The sequence below is a fragment of the Chrysemys picta genome, chromosome 15, assembly GCF_011386835.1.
Source record: "Chrysemys picta bellii isolate R12L10 chromosome 15, ASM1138683v2, whole genome shotgun sequence".
NCBI classification, from domain to species: Eukaryota; Metazoa; Chordata; order Testudines; family Emydidae; genus Chrysemys; species Chrysemys picta.
Window position 1 is genome coordinate 16980860 of NC_088805.1, and position 20596 is coordinate 17001455.

Here is a 20596-nt window from a genome sequence, read left to right on the forward strand (position 1 = left end):
GTCCGTTTCCTCTTGAGTACTGTACCAGCCTTGGGCTTCTTCAACACTACTACTGGTGATGGACTTTGCTACTTCACCTTTGGAAAAGTATCCAGTAAAGAGAAGTGTTTGTATTGGGTGTGCTAATACACTCTCAGGTTCATTTTTAACCATATATTCACAGAGGAATTTTACAAGTGACTACTGGTTAGACGCCACATTTAGAAACTTTTTCCATGGAGGGATAGGGCATCCGCCAATCACCTTAGGTGATTTCTTGCATCCAACCTTAGATCCTATCCCATGCTGTCTTTTTACAGTTTTCACAGAGTTACTCTCGTCATATCTGTGCCAAAGACTTGGTTTATAGAATTAGCTTTGTCAAATCCTTTTAGGACCTGCCTCAAGTACTCAGCAGCCAATTCTCTGAAAGTCTGGAATTTGTTTCCAGCTGTTATTTTATGACAGCCATGGCATCTCTGATGTAGGCTGTGGTTTCTTTATTGTATGCTCTTAGTGCATGGATTCTTTCAGCTTGAGCTTCCAGCTGATGCCCTAATTCAGCTTTGTATGTTCTTCTCATTGTTCCATCAGCATGGAAGAGGAGCATGGGGCAGGTCCTATTAGGTAACTAAGAACAGTCGCCATTGAAACCTCATTTCTGCATCTTGACAAGGATCTGTGGGAAACAATTTCTGGACTGGTAGCTGCTGTGAGTGTCCTTCCCTCAAACACTGACCCATAGCATAAGAGAAGGTGCACTGAGCTGCAAGCCTAGAGTCCATCGGTTCGAATTCCAGCTCTTCTATGGACTGTTCTCAGTATCTGTATGCACTTCATAGCCCTTATTAACCAAGGCCTTAGTCGCCTACTTTAGGGAGTCCTATTCTTCACCCATTTTACAGGTAAGATAACAGAGGTTGGACAAGGCCACTGCAAGCAGAACTGGAAATAAAACCCACTTCTCTAATATGACAAACCCAGTTTCATCCATTTTGCTATGCTAAAATGGAGGGAAGGGCCCAAATTATGTGCTATTTAATACATGCTAACATGGTGGGTTTTTATCCCTCTCTAGTCTAGACCATATATAAAGGTTTATAAGTCTTCTGCTGCCTTCATGCTAATGTACATGGTGTTTTAACTCAAGTGGTAGAAGCTCATTATTTTTAAATCCAAAAATCGTAGTTTCTCATACTCACACACAAATTTATGATGCCTTACACCAGGAATGCATCACACACATGAAAAATGCATGAGTGTCAGACCATGTCTGGACACAACTCTCAATTTTTTGCATGGCAGTCCTAGCAGCCCCTTTAAAGATCCACATAAGCACTACTATGGATTCTGGAGTGGCCTTAGGGACTAAGCAGCTCCTATCACAAAGACTCAGTGAGGAACTTTCTTCCTGACATGTATATTTTCTGTACTTCAGTGAACCATGAAAAGGTGAGTGCTCCTCACAGCATAGGTACGGTTACCATACGTCCGGATTTTCCCGGACATGTCTGGCTTTTTGGGCTTCAAATCCCCATCCGGGGGGAAATCCCAAAAAGCCGAACATGTCTGGGAAAATAGGGAGGGGCCGGCGCCGCTGGGTGCTGGGCTGGGGGCCGGGGGTGCTCGGTCAGGGGCTGGCCCGGTGGTGCAGGGCCGGTGGGGCCAGGCCAGAGCCCGGGCCGAGGCCGGGGGTGTGGGGCCGGCACCCCAGGAGCCGAGCCAGGCTGGAGACGCTGGGTCCGGGGCTGGCCGCCGGAGGGAGCCGCTCGGTTGGGGGGGCCAGACTGGGCCGCGCCTCCTCTCCCCACCCCCCCAGCTTACCTGCTGCCTGCTTCAGGCTTCCCGCGAATCAAATGTTCACGGGAAGCAGGGGAGGGGGTGGAGTTGGGGCGGGGACTTTGGGGAAGGGGTGGAGTTGGGGCGGGGGCATGGGCGGGGCTGGGCCGGGGCCCCGTGGAGTGTCCTCTTTTTGGACACTCAAAATATGGTAACCCTAAGCATAAGCCACCTCAGAGCTTTATAGAGTTGTTTAGTCACCTGATGCTGTCTTGACCAACTGGACTATGTTTGGTGATTGAAGAGTATTAAATATACATAAAAAAGTCAGGTAGGAATGACATACAGAGTCTGCAGCAGCAAGCATTATACAGCAGCTGCAAAGCCACTTGCATTCGAAATCTCCCTTTTCACTTATTTGAACCGAAACAACAAATACTTGAACTCAGACCAAAAGGTGAATTTTTTGGAACATTTCAGAAGAATTAGTTCAGCTCTTTGAGTTAGGCAAGTGAGATGTGGAGGAAATATACTCCTTTTAACTTGGAAAAGCTGTTCCAATTTTTTTTTTTTTTCAAAATAATCCCTTACAAAATGGTTGAATTTACTGTAGAGAAATGGTTCAAAAAATATGAGGCACTGTGGGTACAGAAAAATTCACACACCAGTTACGAAGACAAATAGATACGGAGATGTTTGGTTCCCTTTTACATTCAAGACTTAAAGTACATTCACTTGCAAAAAAAAAAAAAAAAAAAAAAAAGCACACTTGCCCAATATTTTTGAATATTACATTTAATAGACATGCCTGATCTGTTAAATATGTGTAATCAGAGATTTCATTCAATGTAATGAAATCACTAGACACAACATGCCTTTGGTGTTGTAATGATGCTCACTTTGTAATATGGTAACACTTTGTTAAACAGAGAGATCTGATTACTATACTCTTGTATAATGTATCATTAAACAAGAGCTCACTGTTGTAATGATTGTTTTGCCATCATTTTACATGAGAAAGAGTTGTAAACCTCTCAATACTTCCTAAATAAATAGTACCCAAAACAAAGCTGACCATTAAATATGAACTATGGCTAATCTTCAGTAAGGAGCCATCATTTTGACAAGTTTAAAAAAAGAAACATATCAAAGTTATAATCTATTACAGATTTTAATTGGCACAAGCACAGTAGGAAATTACTGCTACGGTTTTCGTTGGATTGTCATAAGCACAAGTACAGTTCGATAAAACAAATGTGCACCTTCAGAACTCCAAAACTAGAGGTTCTGGAGCAGCAGTAGCAAGTGCTGTATTTCTGAAGCATATTAGAGAGATTTTCCTTATCAACTCAGCAGCACAGTTCCAGGGCTGTGCATGCTCACAATTGCTTCAGTATGGAACCAGACTGTTACTGTGTTATTCTTTGATTAAACTGGATAAAATCAGTACTAAAATTGCAGGCTGTGAATGTATATTAATTCCTTTACCATACAGAGATTCCTTTTAGATAATGGCGCCTTATCTCTGTTTTGATGAGTTAGACCCGGTACACTTGGTTCTTCTCTATCCCTTAAAATACGGAACACTTCAACAATCATCGGATTCTCTATCTTGAGTTTTCCAATCATTTCCAATAAGTACATCTGCTTCCAGTATTATGAAGTTACAGATGTAAAATGATTTAAAAAAGAGAAAAATGTATAAATGTAGTACAGGAAGGAAACTCAGCAAGACAGAGTTGTTACCATCACCACACACTATTTCTTTTGTCTGTTAAAGTTATTACTCACTTCAGTGGGCACCATGAAATAAAGATTAAAGCATTTAAGAACTGCTTCGCTGTATTTGTGAACAGTTTACAAACCACAGGTACAACATTCATCTTGTATAATTTTGTCAAAATTACACAAAAAAGAGCCATTATTAGATTTGATAGTAACTGCTTTCTTCCTGAATTCTCTCTGAATTACTTTGTTATATCCTGTTGGAATGAGCCAAAAGGTAAAGTGTTCCTGTTTGCAAGTGGATAAATGATTTTCCTTTTGCCAGAAACTCAAGTAACTGGTGGGAAATTCAGGACTTCTCCATTAATTAAGCAACAAACCAAAACACTGGGGACATATTAACACAGGGGAATATTTAAATTTGACAGACTAAGTTCCAGGATATATTTTATACAGTTACAAAGATCTCTAACTAACAGTTTAAACTATCAAAGTTCCAAAATCACATGGTGTTAAGAGCCAAACTAGGTTTAACTAAAAAAATCTTTCTTAAGGATTTTTCTCAAAGGATAAGGAGTCCAAAACACTACAATACAACTTAGAAACTTCAAGAGTCAAAAGGAGCTTGGAAAATCTTATCATATAGATTTTGGTTTGCCCTGAACTTAAGGGAATTTAAATTACAGCCACCACAGCTAAAGAAAACACACTAAATTGTTTGCAAACACGTGTCTCTTTTGTTGATAAACTTTAAATAGGCATCTTTTTATTTGCTTATTGTTTAACTTGAGGCACAAATAAGTGAAATTTAAAGTTGTCAACATCCTGTGAGAGTTTCTACCATAATATGGGTGATTTTCCATTAACTTTATTTCTCTCCAACCCTTTTAATATATAACATTCAATAAGACTCACAAATCTATTCAAATATTTACATTCAGTGACGTGGCTTGAAGAGGTAATAAATTGTATGCCTAAATTGAACAAAAGTAGGGATTGGAGGAGGACGGAGATTATGAACTCTGTTTTAGGCATGTTGAATTTGAGCTGACAGCTAGACATCCAGGAGGAGATGTTAGAGAGACAAGATGAGAAGACAAGAAGTCTGGAGTAGAGGGGTAGATCCGAGAGTCATCAGGATAGAGATAGTAGCTGAATTTGTGTTTGTGGATAAGATTACCCAGAGGAAAAATGTAAAGGGAGAAGAGAAAGAAAAAGGTATCAAGGACAGAGCCCTGCAGAACCCTCAGAAGGTTGAAGGGGGAGGGGGGATGAAGAGTATTCCCCAAAGGACATGCTGAAGGATCGATTAGAGAGAGGAGGAGGAGATTCCTGGTCTCTTGCTTCCCCAGCAACCGCTGTGGAAGGAGCTCTTCTGATGGTGGGGAGGAAAAGGTAAAACTAGTCACCTAAGGTTTCTGATATATACAGTAGAAACAATGTATGCCTCCTATCCAGCAAACACTGACACACATGAGTAGTCCTGTTAAACTCACTGGGATTACTCACATGCCTCAGTGTTTGCAGGATTAGGGTCTTAATATTACATTTAGGTTGTAAAAGCTACATTTGTAATACTAACCTAGCAGAACTTTTTAAAAGGAAATCAAGCCAAGTATCTCAAATGATAATGCTTTCACTTTCTTTCTGATCAATGTGACCTTTCATTTAGAGGATATGTTTGCTTGGTAATTACCTGTTTTAAGATTAAAGTAAATATTTTTAATGTACACTGATCAAAAGTTCTTTTTATATTGAGGCTACACTCATGCAAACACTTACCCACATGCTTAATTTTACCACCATTTCCATTTACTTCAGTGGACCACTCTCAGTAGTGAAGTTACATAAGAATGTCCAAACTGGGTCAGAGTAATGGTCCATCAAGCCCAATATCCTGTCTTCTAACAGTGGACTGTGCTAGATGCTTCAGAGGGAATGAACAGAACAGGGCAATTATCAAGTGATCCATCTTCATTGTCCAGTCTCAGCTTCTGGCAGTCAGAGGTTTAGAGATACCCAGAGCATGGGGCTGTATCTCTGACCATCTTGGCTAATAACCAGTCATGGATCTATCCCCCATGAACATATCTAATTCTTTTTTGAACCCAGTTATACTTTTGGCCTTCACAACTTCCCATGGCAATGAGTTCCACAGGGTGACTTCATTTTGTTTGCTTCAAACCTACTCACTATTAATTTCACCAGTGACACCTAGTTCTTGTGTCATGTGAAGGGGTAAATAACACTTCCTTATTCACTTTCTCTACACTACTCATGATTTTGTAGATCTTTATCATATTCCCCCTTAGTCGCCTCCTTTCCAAGTTGAACAATCCCAGTCTTCTTAATCTTTCCTCATATGAAAGCTATTCCATACCCCTACTAATTTCTGTTGCCCTTCGCAGTACTTTTTCAAGATGGGGTGACCAGAACGGCATGCAGTATTCAAGGTGTGGGTCTACAATGGATTTATATAGTGGCAATATGATATTTTCTGTCTAATTATTTATCCCTTTGCTAATGGCTCCTAACATTCTGTTAGCTTTTTTGACTGCCACTGCACATTGAGCAAATATTTTCAGAGAACTATCCTTGGTGACTCAAAGGTCGCTTTCTTGAGTGGAGGTAACTAGTTTAGATCCCATCATTTTGTATGTATAGTTGGGATTATATTTTCCAATGTGCATTATTTTGCATTTATCAACAGTGAACTTCATTTGCCATTTGGTTGCTCAGTCACCCACTTTTGTCAGATCCCTTTGTAACTCTTTGCAGTCTGCTTTGGACTTAACTACCTTGAGTAATTTTGTATCATCTGAAAACTTCACCATCTCACTATTTACTCCATTTTCCAAATCATTTCTCAATATGTTGAACCACCCTGGTCCTCACATATCTTTGGGGGACCCCACTATTTACCTCTCTCCACTGTGAAAACTGACCAATTATTCCTATCCTTTGTTTCCTGTCTTTTAACAAGTTATTGATCTATGAAAGGACCTTCCCTCTTATCCCATGACTGCTCACTTTGCTTAACAGCCTTTGGTGAGGGACCTTATCAAAGGCTTTCTGAAAGTCTAAGCACACTATGTCCACTGGATCACCGTTCTCCACATCTTTCTTGTCCCCCCCACAAAAGAATTCTAATAGATTGCGAAAAGAACAGGAGTACTTGTGGCACCTTCAGATCCAAAGAAGTGAGCTGTAGCCCACGAAAGCTTATGCTCTAATAAATTTGTTAGTCTCTAAGGTGCCACAAGTACTCCTGTTCTTTTCGCGGATACAGACTAACACGGCTGCTACTCTGAAACCTCTAATAGATTGGTGACTCATGATTTCCCTTTACAAAAACTGTGTTGACTATTCCAAAGTATTTTGTTAATTTACGTGTCCAATAATTTTCATCTTTACTATAGCTTCAACCAATTTGCATGGTACTGAAGTTAGGCTTACTGGCCTGTAATTGCCAGGATCACCTCTGGAGCCTTTTTTAAAAATGGGCATTACATTAGCTATCTCCCACTCATCTACTACAGAGGCTGATTTAAGCAGTAGGTTATACACCACAATTATTAGTTCTGAAATTTCATATCTGAGTTCCTTCGGAACGTCTGTGTGAATACCATCCTGGTGTTCTGGTGACTTATTACTGTTTAATTTATCAATTTGTTTCAAAATCTGCTCTACTGATACCTCAATCTGGGACAGTTCCTCAGATGTGTCACTTAAAAAGCATGGCTCACATGTGAGAATCTCCCTCACATCCTCTGCAGAGAAGACCCATGTAAAGAATTCATTTAGCTGCTCTGTAATGGCCTTGTCTTCCTGGAGTGCTCCTTTAGGACCTCGATCATCCAGTGGCACTACTGATTGTTTGGTAGGCTTCCTACTTATGATATACTTCCAAAAAAATGCTGTTAGTTTTTGTCTCTTTTAATAGTTGCTCTTCACATTCTTTTTTGGTCTGCCTAATTATACTTTTACACTTGACTTGCCAGAGTTTATATTCCTTTCTATTTTCCTCAGTATGATTTGACTTCCAATTTGTAAAAGATGTCTTTTTGCCTCTAAACACCTCTTTTACTCTGTTGTTTAGCCATGGTGGCTTTTTTATTTTTCTTCCCATTTGGGTTATACATATAATTTGAGCTCTGTTATGGTGATTTTTTTTTTTAAGTTTCCATGCAGCTTGCAGGCATTTTACTCTTGTGACTGTTCCTTTTAGTTTCTGTTTAACTCGCCTCCGCATTTTTATGTAGTTCCCATTTTTGTGGTTAAATGCTACTGTGGTTGGCTTCTTTGTTATTCTCCCTTTCCCCCGCCACCAAAGGATATTAATTTAATCACATTATGGTTGCTATTACCAAATGGTTCAGATACAGTCACCTCTTGGACCAGATCTCATGTGCCACTTAGGACTAACTCAAAAATTGCCTCTCCGTTTGTGGGTTCCAGGACTAGCTGCTCCAAGAAGCAGTCATTAATGGTGTCTAGAAATTTTATCTCTTCATCCCATCTTGAGGTGACATGTTCCCAGTCAACACAGGGTTAGTTGAAATCCCCCATCATTATTGGGTTTTCTGTTTTTATAACCTTTCTAATCTCCCTGGACCTTTCACAATCACTGTCACCATCCTAGTCAGGTGGTCGGTAGTATATTCCTACTGCTATACTCGTATTATTCAAGCATGGAATATCTATCCAAGTTAAGCATGTGTGTAAGTGTTTGCAGAATTGAGGTCAAAATTAATCACAAAACCTACAATCTAACTACAGTTTTATGCTAACTTAGTTAAAAGACCAGAAGAGCTCTGTGTAGCTCAAAAGCTTGTCTCTCTCACCAACAGAAGTTGGCCCAATACAAGGTATTACCTCACCTACTTGGTCTCTCTAATAAACCATACAATAAACCAGCTTTAAGAACCCCAACATTGTCCAATCTGAACAATACTCCGTTTACTCTGGATATCAGTCACCTAGAAGAAATGAGTTCAAGTTTCAAAAAGTTTATATTCTGGTGTAAATTGCACTGTCAAAATAAAGGTATATGCAGAACAAATTATGAAAAAGTACCTGTATATGGGCAGAGTTTGAACATGCAAAATTAACCCTTTACATGACCGATACTTGTTCCACTCACTGTCATTGTGATGTAATAATTTAGACACTAAGTTGTTTGTTTGCTAGCTACTGATTGTACTCTGATAATACTCTGCATGTTTAAAAAAACGTTGGTAAGAAATTACAACATTCCTCTGCAAATGTACATTAATTTATATCTCACTAGGAACACTTTATTCTTGAAGAGCAAGATATATCATAACTCACAAACCGCTATAATATGTAATTACAGAAGTGGCAGACAAGATAGTATAAAAGCAATGACTTCTTAATCTTAGTATAGAATCTGATGCTACTGTTCATGTGCATATGCATTCTGACAAATATATAGTATGTGGGGTTTCAGAGTAGCAGCCGTGTTAGTCTGTATCCGCAAAAAGAAGAACAGGAGGACTTGTGGCACCTTAGAGACTAACAAATTTATTAGAGCATAAGCTTTCGTGGACTACAGCCCACTTATATGCATCCGAAGAAGTGGGCTGTAGTCCACGAAAGCTTATGCTCTAATAAATTTGTTAGTCTCTAAGGTGCCACAAGTCCTCCTGTTCTTCTTTTCATAGTATGTGGGGTAATATATCAGGATATTCTTCCACAACTATGTATTATGGGCAAGTGCAGCAGCTCAACACATCTGGAGACATGAATATACAAAATAACTGGTTAAAACAAAAATTATTTTGGTGGCCACAGGTTAGTACCCATTTGCATAGAACTTCTATAAATTCCAGCACAAGGCCCAGAATGGAATAGAGGTATGTGGAAATCTATATGTCTCTTGCATGCTAATTCAAAGTACGCTTTGTTCAACCTACTACTCTTCACTTTCATAAGCACTAAATTAACGAATATTTGTACTGAATAGTTATAAGCAGCTCAGGCTTCTTACAATGCAGCCACTGAATGACACCATTTCACTATCCAGTGTGAAAGCCACAATTTGGTGCCTTTATATTCTTTTCATTATGTCAAAGGTTTCCCTGAATGAAAACTGCAACTATGCTTGTGAAACAAAATAGAGCTCTGCCCTAAGTGCACGAGACAGCATTTGCCCAATGGTACTCACATTTATTTACTTTTCACACATCATTCTGTTCTTTACAGCAGTGGTTCTCAACTAGGGGTCCAGGGCCCACTGGAGGGCTATGAGCAGGTTTCAGGGGGTCCACCAAAATAAACCAGGGCAGGGCTTGGTTAGACTTGCTGGGGCCCAGGGCAAAAAGCCAAAGCCCGAGCCCCCACCAACAGCTGAAAACTGAAGCCAGAGCAACTTAGGGTATGTCTACACTGCCCATGTTACAGCACGGCAGCATTGTGATGTGGGCAGCATAGTCATGCTTTATCACTGGGGGAGAGCTTTCCCGATGATTTAAAAAAATACACCCGGAATGAGGGGTGGTAGCTTTATTGCCAGGAGCTGCTGTCTAAAACTTTTGTTGCTCACGGGGGTGTTTTTTCACAACCCTGAACGACTACAGTTTTAGCACTGAAAATGGCAGTGTAGGCACAGCCTTCGCTTCACGAGGCCCTCTGTGGTGTGGGGCCCTGGGCAACTGCTCTGCTTGCTACCACCTAACGCCGGCCTTGGCTTTTAATCTACTCGATATGTAGAAAAGCTGTTGTTGTGGCACAGATGGGCCCTGGGATTTTTTTTAGCATGTTGAGGGGCCTCAGAAAGAAACAGGTTCAGAAGCCCTGTTTGACAGGACAGCTCACAGATCTCCTGGCAGACATTTTTCTAAGCAGAGTTGCAAGCCAACGTCTGTATTTTGGAAACTATGTTTCTCTAGCAAACATAGTTTCATTTTATTTTCATTCCATTTACTTCAGCAACTATCTGCATCTTATTTCTCTCAACCTTCCAAACGTATAAAAATCCACAATGAGCCAAGAAAAGCAGATTTCCAGACACTTTAGTCATGCTAAAGAATGTATCCTTATCTTGTTATTTGGAAACAAGCTATACCACATCTCTTCATATCTGCTACAGTGTTGCAGTTGTTAAAACCAGACATGCTTAGGGATTAGTTTACTCTCAGTAACAGCTACATTTCATTCGCTTTAGAGGAAAAGGAAAATCACAAACCCCATGGGCTGTTAAAGTGCAAAACGCTTGTAAATGTTTAACTTTAAGAGTAACAAAGTAGCTTCAAATCTGCACAGTGCATTCGTCTTTGCACACATACACCCTCGCGATCGAAGTCTGGCATGCCCCTAAAACACGAAGTTCCCATCACAACAACTTTCCCCACCAAACCAAAGTGTCCCTCTTTCCAAGCGCAGCGTCTCACCCTCCAATGAGAGAGCCCCCCCCCGTGGGAGGGGAGGCGCACAGGGCAGTGGGGCTGGAGTCAAGGGCGCTGCTTTGGGACACGGGGGGGGGGGGTTACTTTCAGCGGGTTCACTGCGAAGTTCACGCGCACAGAGCCCCCCCCCCCCCCCGGGCCCGGGCCCGGTGACCCCCCCCCCAGCACACACCCACCGGACTCGACCCTTGGGGCGCCCCGGCACCGGCTCCGCCCCGCCGGACAGGGACCCCGGGCCCCGCACTCACCATTGTGATTGACCCAGGTCGGCTTCAGGAGCTTCATTGTCCCCCGGCCCGGGGCCCCCGCCGGCCCGTGCCCCCGGGACCCCCGGGCGGGCGGGCTCCGGGCTGCTCCGAGAGGCGGCGGCTCGGCTCAGCAGCAGCCAGCAGCCATGGGCTCGCCTCGCTCCTGCTCTCCGCGCTGCCCGGCCCCTGCCCCGGCCGGAGCCGCCTCAGCGCCGCTCCATCCCCCGGCCACGGCCCCGGCCCTGCCCCAGCCACCTCCTCCCGGCCGCATCCCCCGCTCGGCTCCCAGCGGCTCCCCGGCAACGCCGGAAGTCTGCGCCGGGCAACCGCCTAACCGGCCCGGCGGGAAACAGCCGCCCCGAGCCCGGCTGCCCCCGCCTGGAGAGGGCGGGAGAAACCAGCGCCCCCGACCGCCGCCGCTCCCGCGTGGGGCCAGGGGTCGGTCTGGGCGGAGCGACCCTCCGCGGGCTGCGGGGAGCTCGGCCCAGTGCCCCCTCCCGGGCAGAGAGGGTCCGGATTGAGGGACCCCCGACAGCAGAGATGGGGCAGGTCTAGGTCGGGTGGAGTGACCCCCCCTCCCCCGAGCAGAGATGGGGCAGGTCTGGCTTGAGTGACCCCCTGGCAGAGATGAGGGAAGGTCTGAGTTGAGGTTAACACACACACACCCAGAGGTGGGGGCCGATCTGGGTTAAATGACATCCCTCTCCCCCTGCAGAGATGGGAGAAGGTGTCGATTGATTGACACACACATTCCCCAGGCAGAGATGAGGGAAGATCTGGGTTGCGTGACCCACCCCTGGGGCAGAGATGGGGTGTGGGGTGGTCTGGGTTGAGTGACAATTGCATTGTGCTGTAAGTGAAACTGACTAGTCTATTTTCACTGGCAAAGTTGAGAGAAATGCAAAAAGTAAACCAACAACATGAACAGGAAAAAGAACATTTGGATACTAAAAGGGAAATAACTTTCAATAACCTGGACTTCAATCCTGCAAACACTGCACTCCTTCAGTTCACTGGGACCACAGGTGTGCAAGTGTTTGCAGGACCAGGGCAACAGGTGAGATCTATGTTGTATTTTTAATTATGTAAAACAGTGTCCCTTTATGGGTCTCTAAATAGGCCAAATTTAGCAGCACTAGGTAAATACCCCTATAATGGGACATTCGGTACCCAATGTGAAACTTTATGCTACCACATACATCATTATGTAACTGTATCAAGAACATAATAAACTTGTCAGTACAAACTCTAACTATGTCTAGACACAAGATATATTTTATTACCTTTGTAGTTGATGCTCATATAATTTACTTTGCTACAATGTCATTTTCTCTAGTTATTTCATAAACAAAAATGTTTGTTAGATGAATAACTACACTTTGCATTTACTGTTCTTTTTTCATAAGCTAGGGCAATTTTACTTTCTTTAGGGAAACTTTGTGATTGTCCATAAATTTTTCATAGTTCTAAGCATTAGAAAATCATAGAAATCAGAGTTGAAAACACCCAGTAGATCATCTAGTCTACCCTCCTCTGCTTGCCTCTCTCTTCCCCTACAAATAATGTACAATGCTGTGAAGTTGGAGGAATCTGGTTGTTTACTTTTTCATGAGTGGCCTAAGTAGCATATTAATCACACTCACTTTTAACTCTTTTGTAGCATATTCCCATTAATGTGTTACCCTGTTTTTGCATGATAAAATCTTTGGAATTGTGCAAAACTTTAAATCATGTGATAAGACTCTAGATTTATCTCCCTTAAAGTCCTGTGTAAATAGGTATTTATGCTCTATTTATTGGTGACTATGCAGTGCTAGGTACTGATATTGGAATTCAGGGGTGAAATCCTAGCCCCACTGAAGTCAGTGGCAAAACTGCCATTGATTTACACGAACCCATGATTTAACTCCAGGAATGGGATTTGTCAGACACAATTTAAATTTATGCTCCAAATTCTGTATTTTCAGTTATCTCCATTTCAGCTAAAGAATCCTGCACAATGAGTTTCAATTAAGCATTTTGAATTCTTCCTTTTTTTACATTTAAAAAGGAGATGGCATTAAAGCTGAGAGCATTGTGTGGAGGAGGAAGGGAAGCTGACTTTGAATACTTATACATCATCTTCCAAAACGGTAGGAACAAAGTGGGTGTGTTGGAAGGTAACACAATTTAAACGTATGTTCCAAATTCTGTATTTTCAGTTATCTCCATTTCATCTAAAGAATCCTGCACAACGAGTTTAAATTAAGTATTTTTAATTCTTCCTTTTTTTTATATATTTAAAAAGGAGATGGCATTAAAGCTGAGAGCATTGTGTGGAGGAGGAAGGGAAGCTGACTTTGAATACTTATACATCATCTTCCAAACGGTAGGAACAAAGTGGGTGTGTTGGAAGGTCATATGTCCAGCTACAGGATTAAAGAGTTTGTGTGCTAGCCAAGTCAAAGGGAGTGGAGGATTATATGTAGCACACCAGCATTCAATTCTCTAAACACACATGTATGTGAGTGATTATGTATACAGCTAAATGGTTGTGGGGTCAGGCCCTATATTTGGTAACCAGTAGCTCAAATTTGATCCCTTCAGTGGCTTACTTCCAGAAAGCCATTTTGAAAATTGCTAACTAATTTCAGAAAGGCCTTCAATGAAGGACTTGAATTGTTTGAATATTTTGGAAGAGCAGTTGAAGGAAAATGTTCTTTTTATTTTGATACTTAGGATGAATTAGTGGCCCTATTGGCATTACTGTCAATATTCCCATTTACTTGAATGGGGTCAGGATTTCATCTTTGGGAGTCTAATCTAAGCATTGTTCATAGTCAGATATTTAATTAAGAGTTTTTCCATGCAAATGTATTAATCCTCTTGATTTTTTTAAATTTATTCCACCTCCCTCAATCTTTCTGCACTTTTCAGATTGTCATGATTCCCCACCAATATCCCCTCAGTACTTGCTACTAGCTTTTGTTGTATTTCAAATATTAATAGCTGTGTTTAGGGACACCCTTGGAGTACAAGGGTACGACACGCTATATCAAGGGTTGGCAACCTTTCAGAAGTGGTGTGCTGAGTCTTCATTTTTTCATTCTAAGGTTTTGCATGCCAGTAATACATTTTAATGTTTTTAGAAGGTCTCTTTCTATAAGTCTATACTCTATATCTAAACTATTGTTAAGTGTCAGAGGGGTAGCCGTGTTAGTCTGGATCTGTAAAAAGCAACAAAGAGTCCTGTGGCACCTTATAGACTAACAAATGTATTGGAGCATAAGCCCATGAAAGCTTATACTCCAATACATTTGTTAGTCTATAAGGTACCACAGGACTCTTTTAAACTATTGTTGTATGTAAAGTAAATAAGGTTTTTAAAATGTTTAAGACGCTTCATTTAAAATTAAATTAAAATGCAGAGCCCCCCGGACCGGTGGTCAGAACCTGGGCAGTGTGAGTGCCACTGAAAATCAGCTCGTGTGCCGCCTTTGGCACGTGTGCCATAGGTTGCCTACCCCATACTCTCAAACAGTGGCAGCTACTTGCTTCAGGGGGTTTAGGGAGCCAAGTATTTGGTGATTACTCCAGAGGGTTAGGGTTCAGAGGGATTGGGTTTAAGAGGCTTTCAGATTCCCAGACTGCAGGGACTGGGCTCTAGGGTTCCGTGTGTTTGGGCTGCAGGTGGTTCAGTGACCAGCCACCAGAGGAATTGGGAGGATTCTAGGTTTTCAGGAGCCAGAGGTTCAGCATGAGACTCGCCTGTAGTTTCTCCTCGAGCGCCCCCTTCAGTCCCACGTGAGTCCTGCAGCTGTCCCGTAGCAGCCCTGCTGTCAATGTAACGCGCCTCTTTCCCCTGCCTAAAGCCATTCGCCCTCCTCGGGCAGTGAGTCAGGCGCGAGCGTTGCCCTCTGCACCGGCTTCCCACGCTGCTCCGCGCCCAGGGCCGGATTCCTCGCGAGGCGGAACTAGGGGCGGGGGGAGCAGGTTTGCAGCCGGCCGCAGTTGCTGGCGCACCACACTGGCGGGGAGCTGAGAGGAGCCGCTGCTGCCGAGGTGCCCAGGCCCCGCAAGAACCATGCTGGCGGCAGCCTGCGGGGCGGTGCGCCTGCTCCCCAGAGTCCGGGGCGGAGCGGGGAGCTCCCTGCTCAGGTAGGGCCAGAGATACCCCCGGGCTCCTGCTCTGGGGCTCGCCGGCCGGTCCCCAGCCCTGGCCTCCTCCAGCCGGCGCGTGTGGCCCCTGTGACCCCACCTCCTGCCCGGCCCGAGGGCCCCGGGCAGCGCCCCCTCGCTGCACGGGGAGTCCTCGCGCGAGGAACGCCGGGCGCGTGCGCCCTCCCCTGTGATACGCGGGGCCGGCCGCTCACAGCCCGCGGGCCCCCCGTGGGCGGAGTGCCCACGCCCATGGGTAATGCAGAGGCGTAGTAGCCACCAGGCCCCTGCATGGGATGCTCTGATCCGAGCCCGGAGACAGCAGGGCCCGCCCGGGCCCTGCCCTGGTGTAATTTGCCACCGGTGCTTTCCTTAAGCGTGGCCCTTGTTGAAATTCCTGGCCTTTCATTTGTTGCACCGTCTTGGTCTGCCTGGCTACCCTCACTGCCAATTGCGGGTGTTGCCCTCCTGGAAGCAGCAGGTCCCAGCATGTGATACATGTTCCTTGTCATCGGGATGGAGCGTTGCAAAAGAGTTGGACACCTGCTTGGATTGAGATGGAGTATTACACGCAAGAGTTGTGGTACCAGCAGACTTAGTCTGTGCTTAAGCAGAAGGGCAGGGACAAGTTGGTGACTCAGACTTTGACAGATAGTATTTCTTTTGCATCCGAAGAAGTGGGCTGTAGCCCACGAACGCTTATACTCTAATAAATGTGTGTCTCTTAGGTGCCACAAGTACTCCTGTTCTTTTTCAGTATTTCTTTTGTGACTTCATATCCTCTGTAAACCCTGAGAAACTGCATCACTCTGTTCCTAAAAGTAAAGCTGAAAATACTCCCTAGTTCAGAGAATCAGTTATTTTTTACTTTTCAAATACACCGTCATTTGAATTTGAGACATAATTAAGCTGTGATTTTTTTTAAGTGATTTTCCGCCCTTGTGGATTCAAACAGTGCAAAATTTGGACAGTTATTGGGCTGAAAGGGTTAATATTTGTTATAGTTGAGTTTGTGCCAGGCCCCACTACTGGCTCAAACAGTTGAGGATGGACTGAAGATTATTCATTATAATGTATGCCTGTAAGTGGAATCTCTAATAAAAGGCAGTATACAAAAGCTATATAGTAACGTAATTTAATTTGATTGTTCTCATGCTTTGTATTCCTTTTTTCTTTAGTTCTCAGCTGTCCTGGGCCATTCATTTTCGGGGAAACCATTGGCAGACTTCTCTGCTGGCATTTCAGGCGTCCCTCCCCATGCGGTAAAATACAACTTAGATTGTATTTCATAGAATAGTTTTCAGCTGTTCACAGCCTCCTTACAGGAAGTGAGGAAAATTTAAACTATTCAAATGAATATGTGCACGTATATATTTCTACATTATGAGGCATAGATATAAAAGAAGGTAGAACTATTAGGCTCTAGTGTAGTGTTTAATCCCCATATATGTAGCTAATGCTCTGAATAAAATTTTAGTGTTATGGTTAGTTGTATTTACTCATAATTCCTCAGTTATGAAGGCATGTAACGTAAAAGTGTATGTTTGGAGATATTCTGGTTTAAACAGCATTCCGGTTTTTCCTTTAGAACAGTAGTTGAAATGTAGCACTAGCTGCACTAAAAATACTTTAAATGTACTTTTCCTACATTTATAGATGTGTAGTATCAGTTTGCACGCCACCCTTTTCTTAATACAACTTGGTTAAAATGACTCCATAGTTAGTAGCTAAAATACTGTACGACTTCTGTTTCAAGCCAACATCCAAATATAAAATCTGTCTGCTAATGCTGTGTGTGTAGTATAAGGAAGCAGCATGGCTTGGTGGATTGAACACCAGAGTTCTAAGACAGACTGCCATTGACTTATTCTGTAGCATTATGCAATTCACTGACCCACTGTCTTGGTTTCCCTATCTGTAAAATGGGCATGATTCTTCACAGGAGTGCTGTGAGGACTAATTTGTTAATGTTTGTAAAGTACTAAGTAGTATTCTTCTGTGTATAGATTGATATAAGAAAATGTACTATATTACAGTTTATATTGATTTGCTGCAAGAATGCTTCTCAAATTTCCAGTATGGATAGATAAATATTCCCTATCAGACACACCCTTTTATTCTGGAATGGGTTTACTATAGAAACAAAAAGTATTCAGTATTACATGTGTATACACAGATACAAATTTTTTAAATTAATTTCCTCCAGTAGAGCAGAACCGAGGAAGAAAAAGAAGGTTGATCCAAAGAGAGAACAAGCACTAAAGGACCGTATGAAGAAAAGGATAAAAAAGATGGAAAAAGCTGCCCAGGAAATGATTCCCATTGAGGATTTTGTAACACCATTCAAGTTCTTGGATGCTTCAAGGTATGGAGAACTGCCAGCTTTTACCTTGGGGTTGATAATGAACCAGAGAGGTGCAAATAACTGTGAAATACCCTCTACCTACTGACACTACCCTGTTGCCCATAAGCTGTCTTGTGCTAGATACAAGGGAGTAAGTTTTCAGATACATAGTTAAAGGATCAAGACAATTGTGACTTCTGCAGCTCTAGAATTTTTTTTCTTGAGTTGTTTCTCCATCTACAAACTGCTTTTGAAACAGTGTTTTGTGTTTATAATGAAAAATTGTAATTCTGGGTGTGGGATACAGAGTTGCTTTTTTAAAAACCTTTTGATAAATCGGATGGGACCAGTTTAAGACTTTGTCTCCAATTCCAGGTGCTGAGATGGACTTTGGAGGAGTTTCTGGCAGGACCAACAGTCTATCATTAGAGGAGGGGCAGCAGACCCTTCTCTCTGATTTTGGAATGTTCTCTTGCTTCACACATGCAAAAACATATCAGTGTAATTTGTTTGTGTGACTTCTTTGTTCCCATTTTAGATTCATTTGTATCCCTGTTCTGGCACCTGGTAAGGGGAGTGTTGTTTACTGGTTGGAGCAAGAATTTGAGAATTAAGTCCTAGGTTCTACTCCCCACCTACTCTGCCACAGACTTTGGGCAACGTACTAGTTGTGGCTGTGTCAGTCCCAGGATACAAGAGAGACAAGGTGCATGAGGTAATATCTATTATTGGACCAACTTCTGGTGGTGAGAGACAAGCTTTTGAGCCCCCCAGAGCTGTTCTTTGGGTCTGGGAAAGGAATTTCCAGTGTCCCAGCAAAATGCAAAGTCTTTAATATCAGTAGTTAGCACATACTGTAAGGCAGGGGGGCTGTGAACAGGTTTCAGGGGGGCCGCCAAGCAGGGCCAGCATTAGACTCTCTGGGGCCCAGGGCAGAAAGCCAAAGCCCCACCACATGGGGCTGAAGCCCAGGGCCCTGAGCTCCACCACCAGGGGCTGAAGCCACAGCCTGAGCAATGTAACTTTGCAGGGCCCCCTGTGGCATGGGGCCCCAGCCAATTGCCCTGCTTGCTACCCCCTAACACGGGTCCTGGCTTTTATCTGGAGAAAGCTAGTTATTGTGGCACAGGTGGGCTGTGGAGTTTTTATAGCATGTTGGGTGGGCCTCAGAAAGAAAAGGGTTGAGACCCCCTGTTGTAAGGGACCATTCAAGATAGAGAGGCCCATTAACACCTATGCAGTCATAAAACAAAAAGATGGAGTTACTGCACTGGGCAGCCTGTGGGCTGGGTGTATGCAGCCCAATTGGCTCACAGCTGTGGCCCAGCTGCATGCTTAAAAAAAAAAAAAATCGAAATTTGCCATTCTGGTCTGAAAGGAGGTGGGGCTGGCTGAGGGGGAGACAACATCTGGCAGCGTGCTGGAGCGCTTGTGCCAGCAGGGGGCTGGTGAGTGAAGCGGGGGATAGGGTGCTGGAGAGTGGGTCTCTGGGCAGGTTTGTGGGGTGGGGGGGAGCACTGGGAACTAGGGATTTGTGAGGGTGCTGCAGCAGGTTTTAGGCTGCCGAGTCCCACGGGGTGCGGGTGCTGGCTTCCCGCTCCTAGCCCCCCTCTGTGGATGGGTCTCTGGGTGGGGGGTGCTGGGCATAGGGGATTTTGGGGGGGAGGGGCACTGTGGTTCTCAGCCTGCATCAGCTCACAATGATAAATAGGTTGGGAACCCCTGGGTTAGTGGGTTACATATTGTTATAATGAGCCATAAATCCATTATTTGTAGAATCTAGCAGAGTAATGAATTTAAGCTCCCTTACATTATGTGCTAATTACTTATGCTAAACCATCTGTTCCACATTGCATTTTTCTGTGAGCTGGGAGTTCCTTTCCCAGGCCTCAAGAAAAGCTGTGTGTGGCTCAAAAGCTTATATTACCTCACCCACCTGGTCTCTCTAATTACCTTGGGCAAGTCTTTAACCTCCTGTTCTCTTACCTTTTAAAAAAGATAACTACCTCAGGTGTATTGAAGAGTGTTTGTAAAGGAATCTTGCAAATTGCCACAAAATGCATCAGCTTAGGTACAAAAACTTCTCATCCACTCTCCCTGTGGTGGCAATTGAGATAGCATGAATATTTTACTTGTTCGTTTAGAAACAAACAGATGAATGGGCAAGTGGAATTTGCTGTTAGGTAGTGCTGTAGTATCCTCCAATGAAAGACCCTACATAAAGGCAATCCATTATGTGTTTGGGCCAACTTGCCTTTTTGTATCTCACTGTAGTTTTTGTTAAATGCTTGCTCTTTGGGATGTGAGCAGCTTCTGTGTTAAAATGTTATCTTGTTCTTTCATGTTTGCCAGAGTGCGAGAGATCTCCCCACTGTCCTTTGAGGAGAGTGAAAGGCGAGCCCTGCTCCTGAAGAAGTGGGCCCCGTACAAGCAGAAAGAACATGAGGCAGAGATGGAAACATTGAAGTCTCTTATGGCAGCTCAGCAGGAGGCACTAGAGGAATTGCGTCGCGAATCAGAAGAACTTTACCAAGCAGCAATAAGACGAGATGAGGACCTGTTTCCCTTTGAGAAAGAGGGGCCTAGTTACACACCACAGGTTCCTGGCTATGAGGCTCCTGAAGGGAAATGCATCGACATTACCAAAGTGTACAAACAGTGAGATCGGAAGCCTCTGCCACGCAGGTGGCAGGAGATACTCAGTGCATTAAAGGAGGACACAAGGGGATGCAACTAGACTATTTCTTTTGCTTTTTCAAACATCCCTATGCACATGGCTGTCAAAAGAAAATAAAAACACCACCTGTCCTTGTTCCCTTTCTTTTTATAACTGGCCACCTTGATAATAAAACTTCCAATAAAAACAAAATACTTTAGAACCCCGTTTATCTAACGTTCCCTTAGCCGGCTCTCTGCATTTACCAAACAACCGTGACTCCAGGGCCAGAAGTGGGCAA

At 43.5% G+C, this 20596-nt stretch overlaps 2 protein-coding genes across 5 annotated transcripts in view; one reads left to right on the forward strand and one right to left on the reverse strand.

Annotated features, from left to right (window-relative positions):
* The window catches only part of LOC101937578 (protein HIRA), a 63661-nt gene extending 48610 nt beyond the window's left edge, over positions 1 to 15051 (reverse strand). For 2 of the 3 annotated variants that reach the window (XM_008168790.4, XM_024105699.3), the window contains exon 1: positions 11159 to 11340. In XM_008168790.4, the coding sequence (XP_008167012.3) occupies positions 11159 to 11195 (37 nt within the window). In that variant the 5' untranslated portion in view covers positions 11196 to 11340. Of the gene's footprint in view, positions 1 to 11158; positions 11341 to 14905 lie in introns of those variants that run through there. The other variant, XM_008168789.4, reaches the window with a different exon arrangement.
* Positions 11587 to 20508, forward strand: MRPL40 (mitochondrial ribosomal protein L40). 2 transcript variants are annotated; one of them, XM_065567976.1, is made up of 6 exons: positions 11587 to 12215; positions 13209 to 13317; positions 13446 to 13526; positions 16474 to 16557; positions 17505 to 17660; positions 19992 to 20508. In XM_065567976.1, the coding sequence occupies exons 4-6, from the start codon at positions 16553 to 16555 to the stop codon at positions 20299 to 20301; spliced, it is 471 nt and encodes a 156-aa protein (XP_065424048.1). In that variant the 5' UTR covers positions 11587 to 12215; positions 13209 to 13317; positions 13446 to 13526; positions 16474 to 16552; the 3' UTR covers positions 20302 to 20508. The 2 variants fall into 2 exon arrangements, with proteins under 2 accessions (XP_065424048.1, XP_008167013.1); XM_008168791.4 differs by lacking the exons at positions 11587 to 12215; positions 13209 to 13317; positions 13446 to 13526 and adding an exon at positions 15156 to 15295.
* Positions 20509 to 20596: the final 88 nt, after the last annotated feature.